The sequence below is a fragment of the Crocodylus porosus genome, unplaced genomic scaffold, assembly GCF_001723895.1.
Source record: "Crocodylus porosus isolate Cpor-Errol unplaced genomic scaffold, CroPor_comp1, whole genome shotgun sequence".
Lineage (NCBI taxonomy): Eukaryota > Metazoa > Chordata > Crocodylia > Crocodylidae > Crocodylus > Crocodylus porosus.
The window spans coordinates 64,331,221-64,352,125 of record NW_017728907.1 but is presented as its reverse complement, the minus strand read 5'-3'; the positions used below and the strand labels follow the sequence as shown (position 1 = coordinate 64,352,125).

The following is a 20,905-nucleotide window of genomic DNA, read 5'->3' as shown; positions in this document are numbered from 1 at the left end:
AAATATATTATCTTTGATTTTGGACGCAAGTCCTAGCTCTATGTCTGCCTTAGCTTTCCTGACAGCCCCCCTACAGGCCTGAGCAGAGGAGGTATACTCCTCTTTGGAGATAGCACCCCCCTTCCACGGGGTGTACACCGCCTTTTTGGCAATCATACTTACTGTGGATGAGTACCTCCTAGTGTAGGGATAGATTATCCAAAGTAGATTCAATAGAAGTTGTCATAAAATTGCATGGATTATGAATGGGGAGAGCTAATTGAATAACAAAGAACAAATGGATTTTAACTGGGTGACCACATGGGTGACAGTGATCATCACCTGCTGGAATTCGTCATCCAGTGCAGGGTGTTGAGGGCTTATACCAAGACTAAAGCCCCTGACTTCAGAAGGGCCAACTTCAATGAACTAAAGAGATTAGTGGGGGAGGCACTGAGGGCCCAAAAGGTAGAGGATATGGGAGTCCATGAGGGATGGTTGTACCTTAAGGGGACAATCCTCCAGGCTCAGAGTGTGACACCCTGAGGGTAAGAAGCGGAGTAAGAGTACTCTGAAATCCCTATGGCTCAGCAAAGGCATTCAAGAATGCCTGGGGGCCAAAAGGGAGGTGTACACCAGGTGGAAGGGAGGGGCTATCACCAAGGAGGAATACTCCTCCTTGGCCCATGAGTGTAGGAGGGCTATTAGGAAGGCTAAGGCGGGGGTAGAGCTGAGGCTAGTGACCAGGTTTAAGGACAACAAAAAGTCCTTCTTTAAATACACTGGGAGTAAGAAGAGGGCACCGGGTAATGTAAGGCCCCTGCTAGACTCAAATGGTATTCTTGTGGCTATGCCAGATCAGAAAACTGAAATTTTTAACAAGTTCTTTGTCTGTTTTCTTGGACAGAGACCAGGACAGTTCTCTCACCACATGTAGGGGTAACCTTGGGGATAGCACTGCCAGGCCTCAGGTCTACACAGATGTAGTTAGGGATCTTTTGGAAGGGCTGGATATTTTTAAATTTGTGGGCCCTGATGTCCTCCACCCCACAGGTGTTGAGAGAGCTGGCGAGGTTCATTGCTGTGCCCTGGCCCAGCTGTATGAGCAGTCGTGGTCCATGGGCCATATGCCCGGAGATTGGAAACTAGCTAATGTGGTCCCCGTTTATAAGAAAGGGAGAAAGGACCCAGGAAACTATAGGCCCATAAGCCTCGCATCAGTCTTGGGGAAAATCCTTTAAAAAATTATCAAGGATCACATCTGTGAGGGGCCAGCAGGGGAGATCATGCCCCAGGGAAATCAACATGGGTTTATCAAAGGCAGGTCCTGCCAGACCAACCTGATGGCCTTTTATGACCAGGTAACTAATCCCTGGATGATGGTGTCACCATGGACGTGGTCTTTCTGGACTTTCAGAAGGCCTTTGACACTGTCTCTCACACCATTCTCATTAAAAAATTGAGTGACTGTGGCATTGATGCCTACACAGTTGGATGGGTCAAAAATTGGCTGATGGGGTGCACCCAGAGAGTGGTGGTGGATGGGTCATATTTGATCTGGTGGGCCTGGGGCCTACAGTGTTCAACATCTTCATCAGCGACTTGGACGAGGGGTGGAAAACACGGTGTCCAAGTTTGCCGATGATACCAAGATGTGGGGAGAGGTCGTCACGCTCGAAGGGCGAGAGAGGCTGCAATTAGATTTAGACAGACTACAGAAGTGGGCAGATGGTAACAGGATGGGGTTGAATGTAGATAAATGCAGGGTGCTGCACCTGGGGAGAAGGAATCCACAGCATACAAACAAGCTGGGGAGCTCCCCCCTTGTGAGCACAGAGGCAGAAAGGGATCTTGGAGCCATTACTAACTCCAAAATGAACATGAGCCGCCAATGCCAGACCACAGCCAGCAAAGCCAGCCGCACCTTGTCATGCATCCAAAAATGCATTTCAAGCCGGTCCAGAGAGGTGATACTCCCCCTCTACGCGATATTGGTCAGGCCACAATTGGAGTACTGCATCCAGTTTTGGGCACTGCACTTTAAGAAAGATGTGGCCTGCCTTGAGAGGGTTCAGAGGAGGGCCATCCACTTGGTTCGAGGGCAACAGGACAGGCCCTATGAGGAGAGGCTGAGGGACCTGAACCTGTTCAGCCTTAGCAACCAGAGGCTGAGGGGGGATTTGGTGGCTGCCTACAAACTTATTAGGGGAGATCAGCAGCAAATAGGAAGGGCCCTGTTCCCCCCAGCAGCACCTGGGGTGACGAGGAACAATGGCCAAAAGCTTCTGGAGAATAGATTTAGGTTAGAGATTAGGAGGCACTATTTCACTGTTAGGGTGGCTAGGATCTGGAACCAACTTCCCAGGGCAGTGGTCCTCACTCCTACCTTGGGTAAATTCAAAAAGAGGTTGGATGAAAACCTGTCTGGGGTCATGTGATCCCAGCGTGTGCTTCTACTAGTGGCGGGGGGTCAGACTAGATGATCTGTTCAGGTCCCTTCTGACTCCAAACTACTATGAAACCATACCTGCACTTTTTTTTAAAGAATTTTGTTTTAGTTGTATGAATTTAGAATATACTATATGACTGCTGTTACTAAACACCATAAATCATGAATACACTTAACAGACTGATTGTAAATAATTTGATCCTGTGCAGCTGAACTATTTACCAGTTCACAAATAGGTATATTTTTTACAATTTTAAAATATGTTTGCCAAAAAATGGACTTGGGAAAATAGTGAAATCAGCAACAATTAGTTATGAAGAAATAACTCTACTCAAGAATGCAGTAATGGCTCTTGCTTTAAGAGGCTTTAAACAGAAATCTTGGAAAACTGGAGGCGTCAGTGGGTTTATTGGAGTCAGATATATTTACTGAGGAAAGATAAAGTAAAACAATAGCCATGAAGGAGGAGATGATGGAGGATACTGTATTAGTGTACTAAAGGCTGAGATAAATTCAATCAAGCTACCGGAAAGGAAGGAATGATAACTGGATGTAGCAAAGTTGAACTTCAATATCTAAATGTTCAAATTCAACACACTGGGAAATAAAATTATACAAAGTGAGGTACGAAGCCAGGAAAAAGAGTTGCTGTTGCAATGAAAAAAAATTTTAAAGGCTCAATTAGGGCTAATTAGTCTCTTCCTAAAAGTCCATAAATTCTTACATAAGAGCTGTGAACAATGAAGCCCACATTAGCCCTAATTATTTAATTTGGCTGTTAAAAAAAAAAAAACTGCCAGATTCCTTAGGCAATTGAAATTTGGGAGAGGAAAAGAACAAATGTGGGGATTTTATTTATTTATTTATTTAAGTGTTCACAGACTGAGAAGTCTATATTTTAATTTTGTCAATTTGTGCCTTCAGACTAGAGATGAAAAGGGTTCTTCTGAAAGGAAATCTTTCACATGCTTCAGCTCTGTCAAAGGGAATTCTGCATTTCATATTATTTCATTGTTATTGGCTGGTGTTTGGGCTAAGATTGGGACGCATTTTTTGAACAGAACCACGTATGAAGGGGTGAAAACCCACTTGGTCTCCCAGATAATCTGGTAATCGATTGATTGAATACTGTTATTTGTATCTGTAGTATGCATATCCCTTTTGTACTATACAAAGATTTCCAAACACAGGTCCACAAAAGTCAGAGAAAATACTCCAGTAGACATGTCACTGCCATACAAACATGTAAATATTCATCAAATCAATTAACTGGGATTTTTTTCCATTCCAAAAAGCAACAACGGGATCGTAGCATCTTTACTATATAAGTATTAAAATGCAATTAGTTGTCCTTTGTATCAGGATTCTACCTCCAAGGCAGCAAAATCAATACAGAAATGCATTCTGGAAAATGAACTGACCGGGTGTTCTGTGTTCTCTAGTGTGGTGGGTATAAAGAGAAAATTCAAAGTTATTCCAAAATCTCATAGCTTGATAGATCTCAGATGTCTAGTATAGCATGAAAGCATTTCTACTGATTGATAAAAGTTGGTATTACTTCAGCGAGTGAGGAAAATTAAACCAACTACCTCTCTTTTAAAACCAATCTGTACCTTGGTGACTCAGAAGTAGCTATTAAGAAGTACAACTGGAAAAGTTGTGTATGTGGTAAAATATAAATGACTCCTAAAAGTTATTTTTTGTTTGTCTCTATTGAACAGAACAAAGAAATAAAGTCCTTTTTTTAACAAAGTTCTCTGAGGATTTACTCACCCTTGTTAAGGGTAACACTGTTTACAGTGTCCCTATTCTTTCTTATGCTGTCCTGTTGTTACAGCATTGTTTAATTAATTAGCAGAAATACATATGTTTAATATCTTCAAAACAGCTTTCAGCTTGATTATACATTTTAATCATATATAGCCATTATCTTATCATGCTACTATGCAACATAGCCTCATATCAACACTCAGACATGTTTATGCATGTTTCATCACAAGGAGTAAAAATGGCCTTAAAATAATTATTTATGAAGGAAAGTAATATACAGTGGAAGGATTAAAATGCACTGTAGAAAATGCTTTAAATTTTTCCTTTATTCCCCTTCCCCCCCAATAACAACAGTTATAAATACAATTTTGGTTGGTAAAAACTAACATGAATGGTTCGGTTCCTGAGGAAGTAACTAATACTCTATGTAAAGTGTTATTGGGTGAAATTCTGAGCCCTTTGAAGGCAATGGTAGTTTTGCCAAAGATTTCAATAAAGTAAGGACTTCACCACAGAACTCTAATTCTCACTTTTCCTTTCCCAGTCCATCTGTAAAATACTGCAGAGCCCAACATGAGAAAATTAAATTGTCTTCTGAACCTTTTGTTCATACACTAGTAATTCAGTTTCTCCTCTTTTTTTTTTTTTTACTTATGGCTGCCCCTTTGTTCAGCTGGCTATGCAGAAGTAGCAGTATTTTTTTAATTCATTGCCTTTGTTCACTAATAGAAGTGTGTATATAATCCATTTTTTACTAGATCATTATTAGTTATATCCAAATGCAAAATAAGGTTTTTTGCTTTTGAAGATTAAATGCAATATTGTTAGTATAAAAATGATTAAAATTCAACACTTTAATTGTATTTCTTGGTACAGTGTCTGCAAAATAATTTCTAATGTGATTTGGAAAGAAAATTCCATGGAAATAATGAGCTTTTAAAAAGAGTTATTAAATTTAATTTCCCCATTTTCAAACTACATCCATAAATGAGTTGAAAGGTTGTAAAGTGCACATACTTTATAAAAATATGCATGCCATAGTAGTACACTCATTTCAATAATCAGTATCATATCCCTTTATTCGTACACAAGTTTTTTAAAGAGAGTGCTGACAGACCCTTAAAAATAGCAGCATTTCAGTACACTGCTCTAATAGGAATCAGTCAGGCATTCCCACCAAGTTTTCTGCATAGTAATTATGATGAGTTAGAGTAGAAGTAATTTGTTATTTAGCACCCTCTCTTTCCAAAAGTACCAAAGAGCCATCTTTTGCCAATACATACATATATACTCTCTTTCCCAGTAGATATCGTTTCTGTTGTTATATTTCAACTGAGCTGAGGACTGCTTACTAGATCTCAGAACTAATGCTGGTTGCGTGGTAGCAGAGTTGTGCCAAATACATAAAACTGTCATTTCTGTCAATAAGGAGTGGCAGCAATAATGACCTTGTCTGAGGTCAAATATTATTATCGTGTTCAGGCTGCAAAGCAAATGGTAAAAGTACAGCTACAATCAAAGAATAGTTTAGAAGACCAGAGATGGGAGAGATGAAGTTAGGGTATCCCTTTATGTATTATGTGTGCAGAAAACCCAAGAAGCTTTAAAAACTTGGACTTTCAGAAAAGAGCATTTGTTAGTGGTTAGCGACTCTAACAGTGCATATCTGTGTGTGTGTGTTTTACTTCCAAAGCAGCCATTGTCTTCTTTTGAGGCTGATCAGGGTGTCCAGACTGTGGAATAAACTTCCTCCAGTGGTAGTACAGTCACCTACCCTGGAAATCTTCAAAAGGAAACAGGACAGTCACCTCGCTGGAGTCACTTGACCCCAGTTGTCTTTTCCTGCCTAGTGCAGGAGGACTGGAGCCAGTGATCTAGAAGGTCCCTTCCAGCCCCTAAAACAATTCATAGATTGTTTATAAGAACTGAATAAAATATCAATTACCCCAAAAAGAACATGTACCCTCTTTATGGGATTTCACTATATATTCAATCCCAGGAGAAGCTTAGAGTGATAAATTTTTAATTTCAGAATGTTATAATACCGTATTTACTCAGATAGAAGGCAACCGTGATTATAAGATGACTTCCCAGAAATTAGATTTTATATATGGAAAATTTGTAAATTTGTTATAATTTTCCAGGTATAGAAGCTAATGGAGGTTTGCCATGAATTTTTCCCCCTCCCATTGCTACAGTAGGGAAAACAAATCGGCGTAAGGTAGCCCCTTTGCTTTCTGCTTCCCCTCAACTTTTTTCCCCGATAGCTCCTTTCCCCTCTCATTACTGAAAGGCACTGTTCCTCCTGAGTGCAGGGAGGTGAAGAGCAAATCTGAAAACAATGACTTTGAAACTGACCATGGCTGTGGCAGTTTGCATAAAGTACCCGTGCACTTAACTCATCCACAATTGATGCATTTTTACCTTTCTGAAACTGCTGCAAGTTTAAGCACAGGTACTCCATAAACACACTTTTGAGCAGCACTTTGATACCTAATGATATGAAGTACAAAATGGACGTATCTACGAGACGTTTACTGTGGAGTTGCCTTATTAGCTCCGCAGTAAAGTCTGTGACTACACACGTGGCCATATTGGGCTTCAGTAAACTAATAAACACTACTGTAGGTTAGTACTTGTGAACACAAGTGCTATCCTGTGGCGGTGTTATTTGGCATGTAACAACACACGTGTAGACGCTGACAGGGCTGGCTGGGGCATAAGCGTACTTCAGTGTGGGGGCTGCCTTCCAACTAACCTCACACTGGACAGCACTTACGCCCCCGCCAGCCCCTCCGCAGCATGGTGAGCTGGGTAGGAGCAGCCCCAAGCTGATCCCCTGGGCCTCCTGCCAGCCAGGCCTGCAGTCCTGGGCACACATGTAAACGCAGTGCCCGGGAGCAGTAAATTCTGAAATGAACTGCACCAGAGTTCATTCAGTCACATTAATAGTGCGTGTAGACACACCCTCTGTGTATGATATTAGTCCAAAGCCAGACTCATGATTTACCACATAGCTTATTGGGCTGGACACCAACAGAGTCAACAGCATTTCAGGCCAGGGTGACCCCACAGCTCAGCACTGCTCAGTCTGTGTATGTACTCCGAATACCCTCCCACAAAGGAGCCATGTGCTAATTATCCCCTATTTGTGACTGGAATCAGGACTTCTTGTTATAGGTCTTGGATGCTCCAACAATTTATGTGCAGATGTGCATGCCAACCTGGTCCATCTTCATCTCATGGAGGGTCGGACGCACTAACTATATGCAGGCTGAGACTGGTGTCAACAGAGAGATTCTTTGCAGGTTGGGGTATGCAGAGAAGAGAAGGGATTGTGTATCCTATTCTTTTTTGCTCAGCTGTATATGTTCAGCATCCTGCTGTTTCTGTAAGGTTGTCAGAGGTTACCCGTTGTGATTGGTCTTTTATTTCAACTGTACTTATATAAGCTGAAACTCTGATAAGCACAGAGACCACGCTTCTCCACTGCATCACCCCTTAAACAACAACTACCTACCCCTTGTGTGAAAGCTACTGTACTCCTAACTATATAGACACCTACAGAGAGTATATAAAAGAGCTGTGGCTGTGATCATATCTACTGAGAGGTTGTGATATAGCTTCATTACTTGCCTGCTGGATAGGACAGTGGATTTGCTACCCAAACACAGCAGGATGTACCAAAACAAAATGTGATTTCTTTAGATTTGAGTTGTAACATGAATATCTTCCCTAATGAAGCCATGATGAGATTTTGCAATTGTTGCTATGAACCTTATGAGCCTAAGTTATACACTTTGCAAGATTATTGTGTAAAGTCTTCACTAATTTTCACAGTGAATAGTTTTCAAAACCCAAGGTCAATTTTCAAAATACACTGTTTCATGTATTCTACAATAGTATACATAGTAGTGTACACTCAGCTGTACCACAATGCATACAAATAAATACAGCATATATTTTATGCAGTACAAGCAGAAAACATATGTTTCTGTTCAGAGAAATAGTAAATAATTTTTTTCTAAAAGTTGATTCAACCTGGCCACAGTGGAACATAACAGCAACCATCCATATGAACAGTAACAGCTGGTCTTTTGTGGAAGCTTCCTTTTCATAATGTATCCCTTCTGAACAACATGAGGAAAAAACATCCATCTTGATGCAATTTACCTTATCCTATAAATTATTTCTTTAGATTTGATCACTGTTCATTTCAATTCACAATACTTTTTATTGCAATGTTATCATTACTTCATTTGGAACTATTGTTTTCTCGTGACCAGAACTAAAGAGGATATATATTCCTCCAAGTTAGACATGCCTAATATCTGTGCACCTGGTGCTAAGAATGGAACCAAAAGCTATGGAGTAGTCCCCTTACTCTGGAGTAAGGAAGAGAACCTGAGGACATAAGAAAATGCCTATAGGAAAAACTTACCATGAGGTAGGCTAGTGCATAAACTTACAGTGCACTTGCTATCCTGAAGGAAATTCATGGTAGCTTACACCACCGTCAGTGAGAGGTAAGGTGCATTGTATTCTCTATCAGGGCTCATGCTAGAGAAGATATCTTTAAGTAGACCAACAACATTTTTGCCAAAAAAAAAAATCTTTAATTGCAAGCTTTTGGGCACAAAAACCCTTCATCAGGCATAGGAAAAAAGATTGTAAAAGTTCTCCTGGGTAGAAATGAGAGTTCATAGTTCATAGCATTTCACAGAGGAGACAGTAGATGGAAAGCTCATCTGGGCAGGCAGTTCTTAGCTTGTAAAGAGTCTTTCAGCTCTCCTGTGGGGTTCTGTTATGATGTAAATTACCTTGAACCAAGGCAGGAGTAGCTCAGGATTTAAATGTTCACAGTTGTTTTCCCCTTGGGAAAATATGAAGATTTCATTTCAAAATATAACAGAAATATTCTCCATGTGGCTTTCCATGGTGTCTTTCCATCATCTGCCTTTTATTAATAACTGGGTTCTTAGTCAGAAGGAGGGAGTCCTGGGTTTTAAGTGTCCTTCAGCATGAGATGATTCCAAGCCACATTTCCAATCTTCTAGGTCGGTGCCCCAATCACCAGGGTGTAAACCTTCCAGCCCTCCTATTGAAGTTTGACTACTTGTAACAAAGAATGTAAAATTCACAAACAAGTGCTGGGGTCATAATACCCCAGCCAAATATCTATCCAGCCTCCACTTGAAGACCCCCAAGGTAGGAGAGTGCACCACCTCTTTTGGGAGTCCATTCCAGAGCCTGGCAGCCCTAACTGTAAAGTAATGCCTCCAGATGTCCAGCCTGAACCTTCTCTCTAACGGTTTGTGGCCGTTATTCCTAATGTAAGAAAGAACGATCCTCGCTCTTCCAATTGGTAGGGAAGAGTCCTGGGTTCTGGTCCCTAGTAGGTGGACTCTTTATTAGGGCTGTGCAAAGCTTCAGTCCCTGATTCAGTTCTTCAGCGTTTCGGCCGGATTCAGTGGCCAAATCTCCGAATCCGAATTGAATCAGGAGAGCCTTTAATCTCTCTGCATTGAATTGCAACCCTGCAAATCAATTTGGAAAGATTTGGCAATTCAGATATAGACACAGCTTTAAATGTTTTTTCTACATATCTCAAGGCACCAGACAACTTGTGAATGCTGTGATCCTGGGGCAGATGGAGTGTCCCATAGGAGTATGGAGGACTCCCCAGCGCACTTGGCAGCAGACCCAGAAGTGGACCAGAAGTACTTCCAGGTCATCCAGGAAGTATGCACCCCCCCCAGGCACCCCAGCTTGGCAACTGGTTCCTCCTGGGTATGGGGGTCACCCGGGGTCCTCCCATAGCTGATCATCGAGCCAGGGGGCCTGGGTGGACATGCAAATGGAATGGAAGTACTTCTGGTCCACTTCTAGGTTCATTACCAAGCACTCGGGGGGGGGGGGGCATGCTGCAGTGGGATACTCCATCTGCCCCCACACTGCAGCGTTCACAAGCCATGCCTGGCATCTCAAGGTATGTTGAAAAAACATTTAAAGCTGTGTCTGTGGCTGAATCATTGATTCTCCAAATCAGCATCGAATATTCAGATTCAGATTTGGCCAAATCGAATCGGGGGCAGTGATCCGAATCAAATATGGCCCATTTTGCACATCCCTACTCTTCACGTATTTTACATTAGCAAACCAACAAAAACAATCCTGGGACAACTGACCAGAACATAGGATTTCCCCTTTCCAACTGAGTGCCATAACCACTAGGCTACAGAATTATTTTCCTTCTTGCCATTAGGCTGTTGTATACCTTGTATATAGCTTGGTGTGACAAGGTACCACCACATCCTTTGGTTGGTTCTTCGTTGCGTTGGATCTGTGTGGATAACTACTGCCAGCAATTCCTTCCCACCCTGAAACACATGTATTCCAATATGTGGTTTATTATAACCGTTATTGAGTACTGTGGTAACATTTTATTAATGATTTTTGTTATACTTTATATTATGCTGTGAATGTTTAACTTTCTTTGTGCAGAGTGTTCTATTTGTTCTATATCATAATGAAAAAAGAAAAGAGAAAGTACTAGTAATATTTATAATATTTTTTATCTGAAGGATCCCAGTAAATCTGGCAATAGTCCATTCCACTTGCAGGTCCACCCAGATATCAGTAAATCTGGCAATAGTCCTAAGAAGTGTTGTGGAAGTCAAGGCACAAAGAGCTAAATGGGCTTGGCAAAGTCTCTGCATGTCAATGCCAGAACCACCAACTTTTTTTTAAAGAGAGAGGTCTTTTATTTTGAATCACAAAATTATCCTTAATCTTCAAAATAGTAACTTCCCTAGGAAGTGATGTATATGCATAACTGGCCATGTCTACATGTTTGTTAATGTGCAGTGGTTAGTGCACATTTCATTTAGTACTTGTATTATCAAGTGTTACATAACTGCGCAGGAACCAGAGTTACTGTACAGTAGCACTGGCAAATGGCTTTTTAGTGATGCTACTATTCAGCGGCCTAATAATACCACTCAGTAGTATATTAGCACTGTCCATGCTGTGGTGCACTACTGCACAATATTACTATTAGGCTACTGCACAGTTAGCATCTTGTGTAGATGCAGCCACTGAGTATTTGTTAACTTGGTTTTACATCAAGTAGATTTGTATCAAGCACTGTTTGTTATGATGACTGTTAGAGTCTTTCCTGAGTTTTTATTTTATGTCAGTTGTTCACTGAAGTAAAAATGAGTGTCTCAGGTAAAAATTGTGTGAATATATTAACACAACATAAGGAGTCCTCAGCAGAAAAAAATGGCTATTCCAGGGCTCGTTTTTTGTTTCTTCTGTTTCATAATTTGTGAAAGTAAGCATCTTGTGTATACATAGATAAGGGTAAACTAAAAATGAGTAGATGCCAAAGCTATTACCAAAATGTTTTGAATTGGATATTTTAGTCAAAGTGATTTTCCCCCCCGCAGGAAAAATATATAAAATATACCACTTTCCCAGACAAATGTTACCTATAGCTTGTAAAAGTCAGCATATACAGAACTGTATTGGTGAATTGCATATACAGTGCCAGAAATAGTTAAGCACAGTTGTAAAATGGGCATAGATCTATTTGATGCATGTTCTGGATAGGGAGCTGTAATCAATTATAAGTACATGTGGTTATCCATTCCTGAGGAAGCAATTGTTAAAACATCACTTGTTAAGCTTTCATTCTCTGCCTTAGAATTGTTTTCTGTACGTAGGAGAATAAAGACTGTAATAAGTGCTTGGTGTTGTCAGCAATATTGAGTAGAAAGTCATGATTTCGTTGTTTTTACTTGAATGAGGCTTCAGGCACCTCCAGTTAAACTTCCTGTAATTTCTTCTCTGTGATTCTTTGGTTTTTCATTTCAGCAAAACCTTTTGAAAGTGGTCAATATCTGGACATCTATGGAATTACAAGAGACCAAACTGGGGACTATGAATGCATTGCAGAAAACGATGTTTCAGTCCCAGATGTGAGAAAAGTAAAAGTCACAGTAAACTGTAAGTTGTAATATTTTAATCATTACATTCAATGAAAACAGTTGTGGAAATAATATAGTAAAATCCATAGACAAATAACAAAACATAGCTGACTCTGATGGAACTGTAGATTTTTTCTGTTTTGGAGGAGTAATACAATTTCTCCAACACAAACCAACATAGGATTTCCCCCTTTCCAACTGAGTGCCATAACCACTAGGCTACAGAATTATTTTGCTTCTTGCCATTAGGCTGTTGTATACCTTGTATATAGCTTTCCGATGTTTAAGCACTAAATTAAACTTCACAAAAGGCAGATGATGTAAAATAAAGGGTCAGACATTCCCTCTGTCCACACAATTGAAGGATGGGAATGATGGATGTATTTGCACGTTTCCTGCTTTTGTAGATTTATGGCAGACTCTCTGGTAGTGCTATTTTTTTCTTTTTGCAAACTGGGGGCTAAACTGTGTAATTCCTAGGTATACGAATAGGATTGGAATCGTTCCGTCAGCGCGTTGTATATTTTGCTTTTCACTGCTTGGATGGTAATATAAGAAAAAAGGTCTTTCTGAAGTGAACTGCTTTTCTGTTCAGATCATTTTTAACTATGGTCTATCTCAGTGGAATATAGAAAATAGTATCACTGAAAGTGTATTAAATATCAGGACTTGTTATGATATAACCCTCATATAATAACATGAAAAACTCTGCTAGGATACAATTCTTTCATTAATAGAGTGCAGCTGTTCTCAATGGAAGTACATGAGATGCACCATAATGTACAGTAACAGACTATCAAGTCTGTCCTTTGTAGGATTTTTATGTCCATAGAGTGCCTTCAGATATGCATATATACTACATCAGAAGCACTTCTTGAAATTGTTAACCCTATTAAAAGTTTTTTCCCCCAATATCGAAAGATATCCATTAATATTGAAGACAAATAATATAACAAAATAGTAATTTTATATTTTTGCAGTTTGAAGAATATCGAAGTACTTTATACACAGCACATGTAAAAATATGAATTTTAATGCAGTCTCCTTTTAAGTTGAATTTTGTGAATTCTACAATAATTTTGTGCTTGTAAATCTATGGAAACTTTAATAATGTGAAAATAACAACTTAAACTGAAACCACAAGGAAAGTTTTAGGTGGACTGAATCCAATGCCTTAAACTATTATGTAGCTAAATGCCCAAATTTTACACCCATTCCTCTTTTGAAAGCTGCCATGCCATCTTAAATAATTACAAATTGTCAGGACTTTGCTCTTCAAAAGAAGCAGAAGCTCAGTACCTGTAGTGCCCCGTTACGAAGGCAGTTCAGTTATGAGTCAGAGGGAGGAGTCCAGCTTGCTAGACTATATGCATTACAGAATACATTACCTGATTTTTTTTTCTTGCAGATCTCCAATATGAGCACTAATTAGATTTTGCCTTGTTTACTTCTGGAAATGGCATGGTTATAGGTCATGTTTTAAGATAAAGTAGATTATTGCAGTGACCCTTATAGTGGTCTGATCTGTACAGCTAAGATTCTGCCACACTTAATCAGATGGACTAGTACTTATATTGATTGTAGATGTGAAGGAGGCAGCGCCTGGGCTTCAGTAAATATATGTAGATCTCAGTACCACCATCAGATACAGCACAATTCACCATGACTGACATCCTTGACTTCAGGGTGGTCCAGGATGGCAATACATAGAAATATTGCAGATAAGATTTTAAACTTGGCAAAACCATAATATTGGGTCCCTGCCTCCCCTGATTCTGGGGTGTTGGTCTTTCCTATTTCAGTTTCCTCTACAAGGAGCAGAGTCCTCTCAGTATCTGATAACCCATCCTCTCTCTTTCGTTCAGCATTACCTAGTAATATTTGCACCCCCCTCTGCTCAGGTTTCTGCAAGTCTTCCATTCCTAGGGTCCCACTTGCCCACCCTTCCTTGCCTCTTCCATTTTCATCCTTCTTGGGCTATGATCTTTGGAGATACCTGGCTCCTTCTGAAGCTCCTAGATTGTTTTTAATGTATTTGCCATAAAGAATAATTATGTGGTAAAAAAGATCGCTGTACAAAGGTATCTTTTAGTTATAGAATTTAGCTTAATCTGTTAGCACACCAATATGTGTCCCTCTCCATACCAGTAGGTATGCCTGCACAGTGGTTAGAAGTGTAAGCAAATAGCTTAGACAAACAAGCTTTAAATCTGCTAACCCCCAGGTGCTTTAGCAAGGTATCTGTAGCAATGCAAAACTCCTATAGATGCAAACCCTTCTGGGCAGATAACTAGGTATTTAACCCATGCTAAGGGCTTTTGCTACTTCAGCTGCACTTCTAGCAATACCTGAGCAGCTAGGTTTAAAACTAGATTGGGTATCTTGATTTGAGCTGCTGTCATACCTTTAACTATAGTATAGACATACTATTTGCCTGAATTCAGCACAAACTTCTATAGGCTCCTGGGCCTTTGCTAGGGCCAGGCTGAGTAGTGTTTGCTTTTGATAATAAACATCATTGAAGAAATGCAAAACTAAGAAGAAACAGCTTGTACATGTAAAGGATTTGTAATAGTCAGCTAATTGCTTGTACATTTTTGTCTGTCTCTGTACATAACTTGTCCAGTAGCCAGTTGAGCTAAAAGCAGAAATACTCCCAACATCTGTTCCCTACTATAAACACTTATTCATTCCGACTAGACAGAAGAATGACTTACTACATGCACGATGTTTCAAGCTAAAGCTTTCATGTGCCCCCTCCAGTGATCAAACTACTATTTATGTTTTAGTTGCATTGGGTTTTACATGTAACAGTGCAGATAAGTGGAGAGTACTGAAATAGCAAAGGCTTAATTCTCAGCTGTACTGAATAAGAGTCCGATTTTGGGGCTGGCTGGGGTTCTTACCAGCTACATTGTGAATAGACTCTTCCAGTAGCCTAAGGCCATCAAAACAAATGCCCTAGTCCTGTTCTTTTACATCCCCATTTAGTTTTCTCCCAGACCAAATCTTGTCACTGTTTCTCCATACAGAGCAGGGCAATAGTTGTGCAGGCTTTACATCTCTGGGTATTCCATAATACGCAGTTATTAGCAGCTCTAAATTCTCTTTGTGCCACACCATATCCAGGGTTCAGAATCTAGCTTTAAACTACTAAATTACAATTAGCAAAAGGACTTTACATTTGTAATCTCTTTCAGCAGAATCCCAGTGCCTCTATGGGTCTATCGTGTGTTGTGCCTTCTGCCTGAAATCCGTGAAATGATGTTTTCTACAGTACGAGCAAACACATGAAAGATATGGTGACAGCCATAGCATGAGTTGTCACTGAGCTCAACACAAGTCCTTCATCTACAGTCACACACAGATCTCTTCTACTTGAAGTAAAGCAGTACCTCCACTGTTGTCAACAGGAGTAGGGTTTTTAGCCCCTCTGGGTATCTCTGCCTCATTGCCGCAGCATGCCTTGGCCAGTGTGTTTCCAGCAATGGCACACCCACCTGCTATGGTTTGCATGCTCCAAGGCCACAAATATGCTCAGGGCTCAACCCCAGAAGCCTAGCTCAAGCACACGAGAGACTGAGGTTCAACAACTTGAAGGGACACTCCCCAACAGCCTCACTGATGCATTTCTAAGGTGAAAGTGTGATTGAAGGAGTGAGGTGTTCCTGGGAATATTTCAGCTGTGACAAGCTATAGTCACAGTGCAAAACATACTTTTCCTGAACTAACCACTAGATGGGGATCCAGTACATTGCCTATATTATTGTATTGATCCGAATCCAAGATGACCCAGTAATAATTAGCTTCTATACATGGAAAATGTATAAATTTGTTATAATTTTCCATGTATAGAATGTGATAATTGGGGGATCATCTTAAATTTGTTGCCTGTCCGTTCCCCTGTCCCCCCTCCCCACCTCCCCATATACACACAGACTGCTGAAGCAGAAAAAGCAGTGGGGGCCAGACAGTGGAGGATATACCTGGGGAAAAGAGATGAGGGTAGGCAGGGTCAAGCTTCTTGATCCCTGTCCTGTGGCCCACTCTGCCCCCCCACCCAATACTGGCTGCCTTGGGCCCCTTGCACCCCTTCCCTCTGTTTCCCCTGTGAAGCCTCTTGCCCCCCGCCTTTGCCCCATCTCCCTCCCACATCCCCATCCCATGCTGCTTACCCTTGTGCTGGCTCCAGCAGGCTACTTTTGCACTCCCACCTAGGGTAAAACCCATGCCTGCTCCAGCCCCTGCCCAGCCTGGGGGCAGCAGTGGTGGCATAGCTGCTCCAGCCCCAGCTATGGGCCTGGCCAGAGCTGCCGTGCTACAGCCATGGCTTCTGAGCCAGGCTGGGGACAGACCAAGCTCTTGCTCTGTGCCCCAGGCAAAGGCTGCTGGAGCAAGGGTAAGTGGTAAGGGATGGTGGAGGGGGGCAGGCAGGGAGGGCAGAGACTGCAGGAGAGGGACATGGAAAGAAAAAGGTCACAGCGGGGTAGATGGAGGGTGGGGAGGGCAAAAGGCTGAGGCTGCAGAGGGGAGCAAGCAACAAGGGCAGAAGGTGGCGGGGGGGCAGGCAGAAGCTGCTGCTCTGTCCCTGGCCCTGACCCTAGTGCCGGATTGGGGCTGGAGTTGCAGCAGCTGCCTGTGTCCCATCCCCATTCCTCCCCGCCTCATACTTGATTACAAGATGTGGGGCCTTTCCCCCCATGTTAAACAAGGCGGGGGGGGTGGTACATATTCCTCCTGAGATAGAGAGAGATATGTCTTGAGAAAAGCAAGAACTTTTCTTTTGGGATTTGGTTTGATCTGAATTTAACACAAACCACAGATTTTTGGTTTTCCAAAAGAATTAAAAGCTGCCTGGACCCTGTGTCTGCTCAGTGAAGCTGATGCTCGAGGAGCTCCTGATTTCATTGTAGTTTGGAGCATCCCCAACCCTGGGGCAGCCCCTCCAAGATTTCTGCTTTTCTGGTAAAATGCATGGTGTCTTTACATTGCAGATTGCTGTGTAATATAGAGGGTCCCGTAGCCAGCTGGGGTACTGGAACCAGTCTCACCATGAGAGAACAGAGCTCAGCATAAGCTTTTTGGCAGAGTAAGTTAGCTCCACTGAACTCTGCTGCTGCAGCTAGGCTCCTCTAAATCCTTGTGGCAGCTTGTACTCTACTTTGCTGTCTGCAGCCTGCAATCTGCCGTGTACACATATACTGCATCTCATAAAATTTCTGACCAGCTGTAGTGCTAAAGTGCACCAGAATAAAACCCCATGTTTGGACATCACTCTCTGGCAATCCCCTCAAGGATTTAACCTTAGATGTTCTGCAGCTGGAAAACCCAGGCCTCTAGAACTTAAGATAAAAGAGTAATTCCCTTAGCTGGTAATAATAATCCACTGTGAAGCTGGCACCCAAGGAGGACAGGCTATACAGTACAAACATATTCCAGCAGTCTGGATATTTTTGAACGAGCTCATTGGGGGATTTGGGTGGAGGAAACTGTTGGAAAATCCTCCTACCAAGAGGAGTCAAATGCATAATCAGGCAAGAGAGAGAAAGAGCAAGAGTGGAAGGTGAAAAAAGCCGCCTGTAAGCTGTGTGCGGACTCGCCAGGAAGTGAGTGAGGAAAGAAAAATAAAAGTCTCATTGTAGTCCTCTTCAAATCCCTTTTCTCAGACGCTGCTTTAATTTGTTCTGTATGTGAGTGAAGTAACTCCAGCTCTGAGGAAACACTTGCCCAAGACCTTTCTACCCTCATCCTTCCCCTGCAGCCATCTCTTGTGCAGCAGCTCTTCTTTCCTTCATTCCACACAGGCCACATTTGCAGTTTTTGGGGGAACACTATTCCCTCTCATGCTGAATAAAAGCATTGGTCCCATCAGTGGTGTCAAGTGATGATCTGAACGGCAAATAGGTGCAGCAGACAGCAGCAAGCAGTTAATCAGTATTATTGTTACTTCTAGGTGTGCGTGAGGAATGCTCATATTGGACGTAGCCCATCGTTCTCCCAGAACTATAGGATCTGTACAAGATGCTTATTTTTCCATATATAATACAGCTCCCTGTCTTCTCAAATAAATACGAACATGGAATATGTTTGGAAACTGGCAAGCACAGTTCCTTGGAGCAAACAGTATTTGCACAGAAAGGTTTATTTTTCCCAGCTGTATCTATTATATACCTGTTTGTATGTGGTTACATACCCTGATTCACAGTCTGCTCCAAAAGGGAGTTTCAGAGGCATGATCAACACGGGTGGGGCAGGCCATCAATTCTGCAAGTGCTTTGCGGCATTATACACTGTCAGTTATTAACTAGGAATTGTTAATAACAGGCAAACTGGCTCTTCAGCTCTTAAACTCGAAATGCCACTACAGTTCAGGCCCGGTTTCTATTTTTTATGTAAAACCTAATTATGTTTAATTTGTATTTAATTAATATGCTAATGAAATCTGTAAAGTTTTGATAATAGATTCACAGAGATAAAAGAAGGAAAAACCTTCAGATCATTTTGTCCATCTACTGACCAGTGTCAGATTATTCTTAATGGAATATGGTTCAGTCTCATTTTTCTCTGTGTTAAAAAAAATATACGCTGAATAAAATATTCGCTTTTGTTAGAAAAGTGAACAAATAAAGATCAAAGCCTCCCTTCGTCTTACTCTTCTTTGGATCCTTTGTTATTGAACAATTTCTCAGACAATATGGCACAAGAGCCTCATGTAGCAGTCTATCTGGGTCTTGGCACTCAAATCCCATTGTCACTTGTGCCCCAAGTTCTGTCTGACATTGAAGAATAAACTTTTTTTGCCTCTTCCACTAGATGAAAAGAAATTTTTGAGTGAACTACTGTATTAACAAGGGGAGAGAGACCAACTGGCAAAAAGATCACAGTCACTTGGTTCTTTGATGTGGAAATTGTGTATCATTTACCACTCCAGTGCCTTTGGACATATTGGAAAGAATTCTGATGTCACTTGCACCATTGTAAATCAGGACTAACTCCTTTGGCTTCTGTGGAATTACTCTAGATTTGCAGCAGTATAACAGCATGCAGCCTGTCCCAGAGGCCTGGATTCCACAGCTATAATTAAAATAGGTGTAAATATTGATAGATGAGCAAAGGTGTATGTGCAAGCAGTGATTCTGCAGTCAGGGAAGTGCAACCAAGGTCGAGCGTTGCTAACAAAACATGCAAGAAACTCCATATCATGCAAATCACTGAAAGCCTAATGAGGGAGTAGCGGCACTTAAAGACTTTAACGAACAGAATAGCATTATGTAGAATTACTAGAGTGGAAGGGCCAAATGGACTAGAGGGAAGTATTTGGAGATCACACATACATGACAACAAAGAAAAAGGTCTGTTTGAAATTAAAAAAAAAAAATCACAACATTTTTCCTTTATCTACTTTGCCATTGCACACTGAGCTTATTCAGATAACCCTATACATAAAATTTCTCCTTGGCTTAGTATTGCTTCCATTTGTTTTTCATATCCACACACCCTAAACCAATGGCAGCATTCTTGGGACATGCTCTGTTTTGTCTATTTTCCACTTCCCTTTTCTACTTCTAGTGGGGCTTTAAATGAGGCTTCATTATTTATCTTGTGATTCGATTCCTCAATAGACCTTTACCGTGTGTATGGCCAGAATACCAAATGTTACTTCAGAGGCAGCTGTTCCAATTTTAGTCTTAGAGGTAAAAGAAAACGCTTACCTACTTTTTCTGGGACAATGGACACTATGGCTAAGGACAGACATTGCTCATACACCAGTATAGGTGATTGAAAACCAGTTTAAATATGTAATACAACCAGCAGACTGGTTTCAAAATAGCTGAGACTGGTTTAAGGACCTACATGAATGTAGTTTCAGACTTAACAGATTTAGGTTAAACCAGTCTATCGAACTTCTGTTCCGGATTCCCTCCAGAAACAAGTTCAGTCTCAATCCCCCAGCCTCCCAGAATGCATTGCAGCCCCCCACTAACTCTCCTATCATACAGATCAGGCAGGCTAGCCTCTGCCCCAGCTTCTCTGCTCTAGTTAAGCTGGGTGACCCCACCCCTGGGCTGTCACAGGTCTGAGACAGCCTCCCTAGCCTTGCTGGTGGCAGCATGGGGTGGGCAAAGGGAGGAACAGAGCCCTGCCCTGGCCCCAGCTCCTCCCAGCTGGGGTCTGCACAGTGAGGGGGGCTAGGGGGAAGCCCCCAGAGGTGGGAGAACCCCCACTCCTGCTCTGCAGCTCTGCTATCCCAGCCCTGCCCCCTCACCAGTCCCCCTCCTCTTGGCCACAAGGTTAAGGAATAGACTCCTGCTCTGGCCCTCCCAGCCATGGTCTGTATAGTGGGTGGGAGGGAAAAGCTCCTACGGCAGGGGCTTTTCCCCCCACAGTGTGGCTTCACTGGGCTGTAAATGCCCCAATCCCACCCCGTCACCACCTCCCACCTATCAGCCTTGGGGGCTTTCCCTCCCGTGCTGTGCAGACCCTGGCTGGAGGGCTGGACCAGGGGTCCATTTCCCCCTGACCTGCCCCCTGTGGCTGACAGGTGAAGGAGTTAGTGAGGGGATGGGGCTGGGGTGTCTGCAGCCCAGCGAAGCTGCACTCAAGGGATTTCTCCCCTCTCACAGACTGTGCTTGCCCCAGCGGGGAGGGTTGGGGTGGGAGATCTGTTCCTCCCCACCCTCCCGCCTGTCCCACCTGTGGTTGAGAGAAGGGGCCA

The 20,905-nt window shown here is 42.0% G+C and overlaps 1 protein-coding gene across 1 annotated transcript in view; it reads left to right on the top strand.

The window, feature by feature from the left end:
• NEGR1 (neuronal growth regulator 1) overlaps window positions 1-20,905 on the top strand; it is a 652,982-nt gene that overhangs the window by 435,389 nt on the left and 196,688 nt on the right. Inside the window, exon 4 of the mRNA XM_019531621.1 lies at window positions 12,077-12,208. Coding sequence (XP_019387166.1) covers window positions 12,077-12,208 — 132 coding nt within the window. The remainder of the gene's footprint in view (window positions 1-12,076; window positions 12,209-20,905) is intronic.